This window comes from Myotis myotis, unplaced genomic scaffold, assembly GCF_014108235.1.
Source record: "Myotis myotis isolate mMyoMyo1 unplaced genomic scaffold, mMyoMyo1.p scaffold_m19_p_6, whole genome shotgun sequence".
Taxonomy (NCBI): Eukaryota; Metazoa; Chordata; class Mammalia; order Chiroptera; family Vespertilionidae; genus Myotis; species Myotis myotis.
In genome coordinates this window covers 2,665,331-2,676,521 of record NW_023416368.1, presented here as the reverse complement: position 1 = coordinate 2,676,521, position 11,191 = coordinate 2,665,331, and the positions used below count along the sequence as shown (strand labels likewise).

General features: G+C 53.1%; 1 protein-coding gene across 1 annotated transcript; it reads left to right on the top strand.

Moving 5' to 3' along the window:
• Positions 1–10,219: 10,219 nt before the first annotated feature.
• LOC118657829 (olfactory receptor 10AC1-like) lies at positions 10,220–11,191 on the top strand. The gene has a single exon (XM_036312481.1). It carries the CDS (start codon positions 10,220–10,222, stop codon positions 11,189–11,191), a length of 972 nt encoding a protein of 323 aa, XP_036168374.1.

Genomic DNA, 11,191 nt, shown 5'->3' with positions numbered 1-11,191 from the left:
CTGTACTATTGCTTTCTGTGCTTCTCTGTAAGTCTATGATGTCATTTTTAATGATTATTTCTTAAAATGTTTTCCTTGATTTCAGAGAGAGGGAGGGAGAGAGGGAGAGAGATACAAACATCAGTGATGAGAGAGAATCATTGATTGGCTGCCTCCTGCACGCACCGCACTGGGGATGGAGCCCACAACTGCAACCAGGGCCGGTGCCCTGACCCGGAATCCAACTGTGACCTGGTTCATAGGTCGGTGCTCAACCACTGAGCCACACTGGGGGGCTTAATGTTTATTTTTTAAATGATGGCTAACAAGTACTAGTAAAAATACAATTGGATTCCAACCTACATCTTACTGGATAAACATGGATCAAACATTTAATGGTTAAGAAATCAAACCATAAACGTTTAAGAAGAAAGCATAGGCAAATACGTATTTTTTATTTAGAATGTGGATAGTCTTCCAGTATGAGTATGATGCATAAACCAGAAGCTATTAAAGAAAATATAAGTCTGACTACATTGAAATAAGAAAAAAAAAATTTCTCCATGGCAAAACCCACTATAAAGAACAACAGAAGACAAATATCAAACCAGGGAATTAAAAACAAGTTATAACCAATAAGAAAAAAAAAAGCACAAAGGAAAATAGAAAAAAAATAAGAACACGAATAACCAGCCAAAAATACCAACATCTTTTAAAAATATAAAAAGGTCAACTTTACTTGTAGAGAAGCATAATGAAAATTATGCTGAGGAGGAAACCAAGATGGCGGCATAGGTAAACACCGGAAATCGCTGCCTCCCAAAACAACTTCAAAAATACAACGAAAAGACAAAATGGACATCATCCAGAATCACAGGAAGGCTGGATTAGTGGAAATTCTACAACTAGAAGAAAAGAGAAAAGCACACTGAGACTCAGAGGAGGTGTGGAAGTAAAGTGCAGAGGTACGGAGGTGTGTGCGGAAAGGGCTGGCACCTGAGGACTTGGTTGTCTTTTTTAATCGGGAGGGAGTCACAAGCTCCCGACTGCTCTGAACTCCAGTTCCTGGAAGTCTCTGGGGACCCAGGACTCATACAGGGAGAAACTGGACTGTCTGGCAGTGGGCAGAACTCAGAACTCGAGGGCGGCTTTCTCTCAGAGGTGCTTGCAGGATTACTGGGACACTGAGACACGGGGCCCCTTAGGGCAGGGCTGAGGATCAGCCATAGCTGCTTGCTCCGCCCTGTTGATTCCCTGAGACCCCGACCCACCCAGGCTGCAGCAGAGGCTTTTGCATATGAATGCCCTGGCCCTTTGCAATCTGAAAATTACCTAACAAACTGCAGCTGGGCCAGACAGATCCAGAATTTCCAAGAGAAGGCCAAGGCCCCACAGCAGCTTGCATTGCTTCACAGCTGGGCCTCATCTTGGCACCTCCAAACCCCAAAAAAAGGAAGGGGAATCTGCAGATCTCTTCGTAGCTCCTGCTGGTTAACCTCAGGCAGAGGCTAAATTAGCACCACTTCAGATCCAAGAGCCAGTGTACCCAGTGGTCAGAGGGGGACCATCCAGATTACAACTCCTCAGATCCATAAGGGACACACTCAGGGGGCAGTCTCACTCAGCACCAAAGCCCCACTGAAGCAAGTCTTGCCCCAGAGGGGTGTCCCCAGCACAGAAGTTCTCCCACTGCAGACACAGCTGATTCTCACAGCCAATTGGCCTGGAGGTCAATTCCTCCCAGTGATAACTACAACAATCAAGGCTTAACTACAACAAGACTGTGCACAAAGCCCACAAAGGGGTGCACCAAGAGTGTCCACCTCAGGAAATTGGGGAGGCTGAGCCACTGGGCCCTACAGGACACCTAGCACACAAAGCCACTCAACCAACACAGGGAAGCATAAAAAATGCGGAGACAAAGAAACAGGTCACAAATGACAGAAATGGAGGAAAGCAAATGACTTGATACAGAGTTCAAAACCACGGTTATAAAGTTTTTCAAGAATTTTCTGGAAACTGCCGATAAATTTAGTGAGACCCTGGAGGATATGAAAAAAGACCAACTAGAAATTAAGCATACACGGACTGAAATAAAGAATAATATACAGAGATCCAACAGCAGACAAGAGGATCCCAAGAATCAAGTCAAAGATTTGAAATACGAAGAAACAAAAAATACCCAACTGGAAAGAAAAAAGAATCCAAAAATATGAAGACAGTGTAAAGAGCCTCTGGGACAACTTCAAGCGTACCAACATCTGAATTATAGGGGTGCCAGAAGAAGAGAGAGTGCCGGGGTCCAACCCCAGCGGGTCCAGGGGTCCCCAAAGGTGTGGACGGAGTCGGCGAAGAAGGAAGGACACGGAGACAGCGTTCAGTTGATCAGCAGCCTAGCCAGGATCTCTAGCCAGGATCTCCAGCCAAGTTCTGGTCTGGATCTCCAGCGAAGTTCTGCTTAGGATCTCCTGCCCGGGTCTGTGTCCATGTTCTCTTGCTAGGTTCTCCAGCCAGGTTCTGTAGCCATGTTCCCTTGCTAGATTCTCCAGCCAGGTTCTGTCCAGGTTCTCCAGCCAGGTTCAGTCACCAGGTTCTAGTCAGGTTCTCTTGCCAATTTCTGTAGTCAGGTTCAGTGCAGGATCTTTTGCCATGTTCTCTCCAGCGAAGTTCTTCTGTCTGTGTAGGTTCCTTCTTCTGAGTTCTGTCTTCTTCGTTCTGTATTCTGAGTTCTGGCTCTTGCTGTCTTGTTGCATCTGTATTTATACCAGTTGATTCAATCCTATCAATCTCTATTACAAAGGTTAGGGCGTTTCTTATCTCCATTCCAGGGAGTAAAGATTATGTAGCTTAAGCATGATTGTTCATAGTTAAAGTGATTAATTACCCTCCTGGCACTTAGTTAAGAGGTTTTATTCCCTCCCTAACTTCAGGGGAATATCCCTACCTGGGGAAACAACCTTTCTCAGAGACCTTGGTTAAAACACATAGTGCCAAGAAGGTGAGCAAACATATTAAGAACAGTATGCCATATATGCCAGGTCCCTTGAAACAGCAAGAATGGACCGGCTCCCGGCAAGAGAGGGCAAGATATTGAAAACGTATTTGAAGAAATGACAGAAAACTTCCCCTACCTGGTGAAAGAAATAGACTTACAAGTCCAGGAAGCACAGAGAACCCCAAACAAAAGGAATTCAAAGAGGACCACACCAAGACACATCATAATTAAAATGCCAAGAGCAAAAGACAAAGACAGAATCTTAAAAGCAGCAAGAGAAAAAAAAGTCAGTTACCTACAAGGGAGTACCCATACGACTGTCAGCTGATTTCTCAACAGAAACTATGCAGGCCAGAAGGGAGTGGCAAGAAATATTCAAAGTGATGAATAGCAAGAACCTACAACCAAGATTACTTTATCCAGCAAAGCTATCATTCAGAATTGAAGCCAGATAAAGAGCTTCACAGATAAGAAAAAGCTAAAGGAGTTCATCACCACCAAACCAGCATTATATGAAATGCTGAAAGGTATTCTTTAAGAAGAGGAAGAAGAAAAAGGTAAAGATAAAAATTATGAACAGCAAATACATACCTATCAACAAGTGAATCTAAAAATCAAGTGAATAAAAAATCTGATGAACAGAGTAAACTGGTGAATATAATAGAACCAGGGGCATAGAGAGGGAGTGGACTGACAATTCTTGGAGGGAAAGGGGTGTGGGGGTGCAGGAAGAGACTGGACAAAAATTGTACACCTATGGATGAGGACAGTAGGAGGGGTAAGGGCAGAGGGTGGGGTGGGAACTGGGTGGAGGAGAGCTATGGGGGGGAAAAAAGAGGAACAACTGTAATAATCTGAACAATAAAGATTTAATTTTAAAAAAGAAGATTATGCTGAGACAGCAACTTGTACTGCATTATCAGCGACAGACCGTCTGGCTGCTGTACTGGCGAAGGCATGGAGAAGCGGGTACCTTCGTATGTTCCAGATGGAAGCGCCGAGGGCTATTGTGACTGGAGAGCAACCTGTCAGTAACTAACAACATTGGAAACAGACCCTTTGATCTACTAGTTGCACACGTTCCAAATAACCCAGGGACAAGGACACTCATTGCCGCATCGATTATAAGAGCCAAAGATCAGAGAAACCCTCTCCATGTAGGACGTGCTTGTGGGGCAAAGCCCTGTCCATCGAGCCACACTGGCTAGGGCTATGACCTTTGCGTTTTGAACCAGGTATGAAATATTTTTTAAAAATAAATTAATGCTTGGAATAGACAGTTAGAGAGAATGAATATGTAATACATGGAAAATGTGTGTAATTCAATATTAAATGGGAATAGCTGAATACAAAACCATATATCCTGCCCTAGCTGGTTTAACTCAGTGGATAGAGCATCAGCCTGCGGACTGAAGGGTCCCAGGTTCGACTCTGGTCCAGGGCACGTGCCCAGGTTGCGAGCTTGATCCCCAACAAGGGATGTGCAGGAGGCAGCCAATCAATGGTTCTCTCTCATCATTGATGTTTCTATCTCTCTCTCCCTCTCCCCTCTTCTCTGAAATCAATAAAAAAATGTTGCCCAAACCGGTTTGGCTCAGTGGATAGAACGTCGGCCTGCGGACTGAAAGGTCCCAGGTTCGATTCCGGTCAAGGGCATGTACCTGGGTTGCGGGCACATCCCCAGTAGGAGATGTGCAGGAGGCAGCTGATCGATGTTTCTCTCTCATCGATGTTTCTAGCTCTCTATCCCTCTCCCTTCCTCTCTGTAAAAAATCAATAAAATATATTTTAAAAAATAAATAAATAATAAAAAATGTTTTATATATATATATATCCTTTAATGCTATCATTTTCTCAGCAAATGGGTGATGAGAACACAAGAAGTCTGTGTTGTTGGGTTTTGTTGTTCAGCACTTTCCAGTATTTCCCAGTGATAGTGGTGGTGGTAGTAGTTGTGATGGTGGTGGTGATGGTGGTGGTGGTGAAGATTTCTACCCCCATCAATTACACTAGTCGGTCTATTCTGAGATCTCCAGTCCGCTGGCTACTCCTTGGTTCCATCTTTGGGGAAATGTGGAGAAAGCAGTAACTTTCTTTTCCTCTCTCCAGGGAGCTGTCTCCAACCTGCTTTGGGAGACTCATTCTCCTGGGCTCCAGTTTACCCCCAGCTCTTGCTACAGACAATTTCTTCATCACTGCAGGGAGTTGGCCGCCTGTCCCCTTGGCCCAGAATTTTCAGACTCTCCCTAGAGACCCCGTTCAGATTTCCCAAGTCCTCTCCCATCTCATCCCTGCAGCCCAGCCTTCTGAGTCCTCATGCGCCCCCGGGGACCACCGTGGGGGGAGAAGATCGTTAATGAGGCTCTGGAGCTCGATCCACCAGACCCTTAAGTGGGCCCTGGGAAACCTATTAGGCAACTTCCCGACTGAGGGCCCCTCGGGACAGAAGCGGGAAGGTCCTGGGAGAAGGCACTGATGTGGTGGAGTCTGCCTGCTCTCCATTTTTTATAAAATCCATCTATAACCTACTCTGCTACTTTGTTGTTTTTTTAAGCATAAAGGAGCTGATGGTCCATCTTGGCCTTGAAGAATGAGTAGATTTCCAGGTGCGGAAGGACTGAGCTATGGAGAAGTATGTGTCAGGTCAGGGAGAAATGGGTAGGCACATGCAGTAGCTACATGGCGAATGCCAGGTGGGGCAGAGATGGCGAGGGTGGGACCAAGCAGGGAAGGTGTGTCCAAATTGTGTGGTTGGAGCTGGCACTTCTCACCAGAATTCAGGGCACCTGCTCCTCACCCCAGGTTGGACCCCTCCCTCTCTCAGAAATCCTTGTTGGAACAGTGGGCAATGGGCCTGGTCAACCGAGGAGCTGAGGGTGTGATTCGGGCTGGCATTGGGGTCTGGTGGCCCTGCGTCTGGGTGTCTCCTTTAATGAATTTGCATATACTGGTCTTTTTCCTTCAGGGAGGCCACGGGAAGTGGCTCCTGTGGGGTGAGGGTGCCAGGCACTGAGTGCAGAGCCCCTGGTAGAATTCACCGGCTGAGACCCACGTTTGCCATGGAGAGGAAATGTGAGGAGGGAGTGTCAGGTCCAGAAGGCTGGGGGACATGGGAGATTCTCCTCGGTCTCTGTCTCTTTGTCTGTCTGTCTGTCTCTGTCTGTCTGTCTGTCTCTGTCTGTCTGTCTCTGTGTTAGCTCAGAGCCTGGTGAACCATGTGCACTGGGGACACTGACAAACAGCACGTCTTCACTCCTAACCTGTTCTCCGTGGCCCTCGGCAGGCTCCCCCGCCTGTTTCTGGTCACACACCTCCTTCTGCTTCTGCGCCTCCTGGCCGCTAAGAGGCTTTGTTCTCTGTCCTCCAGTCCTTTCCCATGTCCTTTGTTTGGGTGAGGAAGGACTGACAGATGGGGGGCGAGGGGGAGACTCCCCGCATAACAGCACAGACTGGGAAATCAGTCAGACCTGGGGACAAATCCCAGCCAAGGGAGACATTGGGTGACCCCATGAACAGGTGATCTCATTGAGTTTCAGCTTCCTCATCTGTAAACTAATAATAATAATAATAATAATAATAATAATAGTAGTAATGCCACTGCTTCGTAGCAACCTTGCCCAAATGAGACAGTGTTGTGCATGCAGCGAGCTTGGAACATGCTGCGAACGGCAGGGTCAGCCAACGCCAAGGATAGCGACAGCAGGGGTAGCTATGGTGATTCTGTCCGCTGCTCCTGTGGGCGCCTAGGGTATTGCCCACGAAGGCAGGGCAGAGCCAGGAGGCGACGGAGGAAGAGCCGCAGGAGAGGTTGGGGAGGAGAGGCAACGGCTGGGAACGTGGAGGCACAGCGGGTCTCGGGTCTCGGGATGGGAGCGCTGGGCAGGTAGCCCTGGGCTGCTCCGGGCTCCCCTCCAGGTCCTCGCCCCACTGGTTTCCTGGTCTCTCCAGGTAGCTCTTCCCTCCCCAGATGGTCACCGGGGGTGGGGAGCCCAGGGACGCATGGAGCATGTCTTGATATTTGGGGTTTTTATTCAATACAACTTACTACACGCAGGCCCTGCCGTGCCAGGCACTTCCCGTTCCTCACTTCAGCCCATCACCAAAGCACTTCCACGGGCCTTCGAAGGTCTCAGGCGGGGCCCCTAAGTCTCTCCGCTGGTCAGAGGAAGAGCTGAGACCAAAGCCCAGGGGTGTGTGAACCAAAGCCTGTTTGTGCCCCTGGGCCATCCTCACTCCACGAAATGCGCAATTAGATCTTGGGGTTCTGGGGGCTACGGAGCCCGAGTCCCACATCAAGGAGGCGGGTGAGGAATCTGAGATCCAGAGGAAGAAGTGACTTGAGCAACATCCCAGGCAGGACTAGAAGCCAGCTCTCCTGACTCAGCCCCAGACTCCCTATTATCTGAGGCCACTCAGAGTCCCATGATGAGGCAAAGCACATCCCACAATGCACTGCGCACACCCGGCCAGTGGACACTTGACACAAACACCGGGCCTGCCACAAGGGTCTGTTCTGCTGTGTGCACTGGCCGGAGGGCCTCTAAGACCCACAGATTGACAACAATATTACACCTAATGTAATGTCCCCCTTGATCATTCAGAATTCTAAATTAAACCCATGCCTTCAAACTTCCTTATGGGCTTTTGAAACATCAAAAAATATATTTTTTAATCCTCACCTGAGGGTAGGCTTAGAGAGAGGAAGGGCGGGGGAGAGAGAGAGAGAGAGAGAGAGAGAGAGAAGCATCGATGTGAGAGAGAAACATCAATCTGTGTGCACCCTGACTGGGGGTCAAACCCGCAAGCCAGATATGTGGCCTGACCGGGAATGGAACCGCACCCTTTCAGTGCATAGGATAACTATCTGGGCCACTCTGGCCGGCCAACATAACTTGTTTTTAAAAAACAAATGGTTTACCTTGGGAATACATAACCACAAACAGAGCTTTTGATGGAACCATAAAAACATCAGACCTGGAAGAAACTTTAAAGACCATCTGGTCCACCTCTCGTCTTCCAGGTGAGGAGACGGGCTCTGGCTCGCCGACCAGCTCTCCGTCACATAGCGTAGGACGCCGCATGGTTCACAAGGCAGTGGCTGTTGGTCTTCGCTCCATAGAAATGGCCTCGGTGCCCTCCAGCCCCTGTGAGGAGAGGAACCAGCAGTGGGACAGGCAGGAATGATGCCAGCCTGCTCTGACAGCTTGATGGGCGTTGATGGGCATCATGGTGTCACGTATGGAAGTGCTTTGAAGCAGTGTTTCCACGGAACCAGGTAAGGCTCCTTGGGACGGGCGAGCATGAAGGAGGCACCAAAGGAGCAAAGGTTTAAGGATTGGGGCGCGTGAAGAGGAAGACAGGAGACGAGTGTGTGTCTTGGTTGAGTGAGTCACGGGGAAGGCCGGACAATTGGGCTTTGCTGGCCAGGTGGGGAGACAGACATGACTCTGGTAGTTGGGGGAGGGCATCTACCTTGAAGCTGATTGACTGCGTGCACCCTATCTGAGATGAATGGTCCATGCTGGGGGGCATTTGAGGGGAGGAGCCAACAGATGTTGGGGCCACTGACTGTTATAAAGGGCTGAGTCTTCTGAGTCAAGGTTCCAGGGTCTGAAATCCAGGTTAGGGACACCATAGGGACACTGAGTGGGGCGGGCATGTGGGGAAATGCGGGCTGAGTAACTAATTCCGTCACTTACAGTAACTCAGCAAACAACAGATAGGGCCCAAATCTTTTATTCTGAGACGGAGTTTCATGGAGTTGCCACAACAGCCGTGGAATTAGAGGACAGCAGACGTGCCAGGACGTAGCGTGGGAGTCAGCCAGAAGGATGCACAGAGCCCTCCCAGCTCTTCCAGGGGGTTCCAGGAAACGGGAGTGGGGTGCAAGGGCAGGTCTGCTCAGATGGGTGGCCAATCGCTCCCACTGGGTGAGCAGCAGGCGACAGGCAACGAGGCTGGAAGTAGCTGCGAGGGACCGCAGGACAGTGGGGCTGTGCTGAGGGCTTTGGACTTAACCCTGGAGGGAGGCTCGGACCGGGTACCTGTCATTGTGCAAGGCCTTCCAGCTGGTGCAGCGATTGGAAGGAAGCAGGGGCCGGCACCTGCTGTGATTACGAAGAGGAGAGTCAGGAGAAGAGAGGGGACCCTCTGAGGCCTGGGGTGTTTGTGACGGGATGGGGTCCCCGGTGGCCCTGAGGGTCAGGGCAGCGAATTCACGGGCCGGGACCTCCTGATGCTGAAGTGGCCCTGGGCAGCGCCAGCGCAGATGCAGGGGAGGCGCGGTGGGAAATGGCGTGTCACTGGGGCAGGTTGAATGGGAAGTGGGGTGGGCAGGGCGGGACCTCAGGGTCTGCAGCTGGAGGGGGGTCTTTAGATTCAGGGTCCATCAGCGGAGCTTCAGCCAAGGCGGCCATCCCGCCCTCAGTCGGGTCAGAAGGCTGCTCTGCATCCGGAGCGGGCAGCCGCCTTCCCTGGCCGGTTTTTCTCTGTAACTGAGTCAAAGAGAAATGACGGGCGCAGGATGGGTTTGTCCTGAATCTAGGGAGCAGAGGAAGTGGAAAATGTGAGACAGAAAACGGAGTCCAGGGCAGGAGAGGGGAGGGGAGGGGCACACGAGGTCTGGCAGCGCAGAGCTGGGAGGTGAGCCCCAGGAGCAGGGGCAGTGCAGGGGGGCGGGGGGAGCACGTGTGTGTGCGCGCAGGGGTGGGGGTCGGGGAGGCGCGTGCGCCCAGCCTCCGCCAGGGGCTCCTAAGATGCTCAAGCCCCTGCTTCCCCGTGGCTCTGTCTGCAGGAGGGACGTCTCCATCCCGCAGCAGCCCTTGCCCGCTCAGCCAGGAGGCTGTCCCATAGACACCGGAATCCCCTCCGTCGGCTCCCCGCAGGCACCAACTCCATCTCCTCGCTGCGGGCTGGGCCGCCTGGCCCCGTGGGTGCGGACACCGCGGGGTTAGAAGGCTGGAAGGGACAGGAGTGGGGGGCGCTGAGAAGAAGGCACCTGGGCGCGGGCAGGTGCACGGTCAGGGGAGGCGGAGGGAGCGCGGGCCGCAGCCCCGCACAGCTGACTGCGGAGGGCGGAGGACGGGGCTGTGGGAAAAGGGTGGAAAGTACTGGACAGCAGAGAAGGCCGAGTCCTGGGGGCGGGGCGGGTGTGAGCAGTAAGGGTGGCCCCGGAGGGCTGTGTTTCCTGGGAGGGGGTCCCCGCGCCTGTCCTCTCCAGCCCGCACACCCGCCCCCCATCCCTCCATGCGCCCCTGGGCCAACGGGACCGCCCCCCGGGAGTTTGTGATCCTGGGCTTCTCGGGGTGGCCCCCGTGGCTGCGGGCGCTGCTCTTTGCGCTGCTCCTGCCGCTCTACCTGGCCACGCTGGCGGGTAACCTGCTGATCCTGGGCCTGGCGGCCGCCGACCCCGCCCTGCGCTCGCCCATGTACTTCTTCCTGGGGGCGCTGTCGGCCGTGGAGGCGGCCTACTCGCTGGTGCTGACGCCGCGCATGCTGGCCGGCTTCCTGCTGCCGCCCGGCGGCCAGGCCGTGGCGCCCTCCACCTGCGCCGCGCAGATGGGCCTGTTCGTGGCGCTGGGCGGCTCCGAGTGCCTGCTGCTGGCCGCCATGGCCCTGGACCGCTACCTGGCCATCTGCCGCCCCCTCGACTACCCTCGGCTCATGACCGGGGGGCTCTGCTGGGGCCTCCTGGCCTCCTGCTGCGCGGGGGGCTCCGTCCTGGCCCTGGGCCTCACCACGGCCATCTTCCGGCTGCCCTTCTGCCGCGGCGGCGTGGTCAACCACGTGTTCTGCGACCTGCCGGCCGTGCTGGTGCTGGCCTGCGGGGACCGCGAGCTCCAGGAGCGCGTCCTGCTGGCCGCCTGCCTGCTGCTGCTCGTGCTGCCGCTCGCCCTGATCCTGCTGTCCTACACGCGGGTGCTGGTCGTCATCCTGGGCGTGGGGGGCGCCGCGGGCCGCCGCCGGGCCTTCCACACGGTGGGCTCGCACCTCACCGTGGCCGTGCTGCACTACGGCTGCGCCACCGCCATGTACGCCAGGCCCCTGCGCAGCCGCTCCCTGGACGAGGACAAGCTGGTGTCCCTCGTCTACATCAACCTCACGCCGCTGCTCTACCCGGCCATCTACACGCTGCGGAACCGGGACGTGCGGGGCGCCCTGCAGCGGGTGGTCAGCCACGGGCCGCCAGGGGCCGGCCACCAGGCCGATGGCACCTAA

Bases quoted from the DNA above. Each gene is read 5' to 3' on its own strand.
- LOC118657829 (XM_036312481.1), top strand. From the start codon at position 10,220: ATGCGCCCCTGGGCCAACGGGACCGCCCCCCGGGAGTTTGTGATCCTG.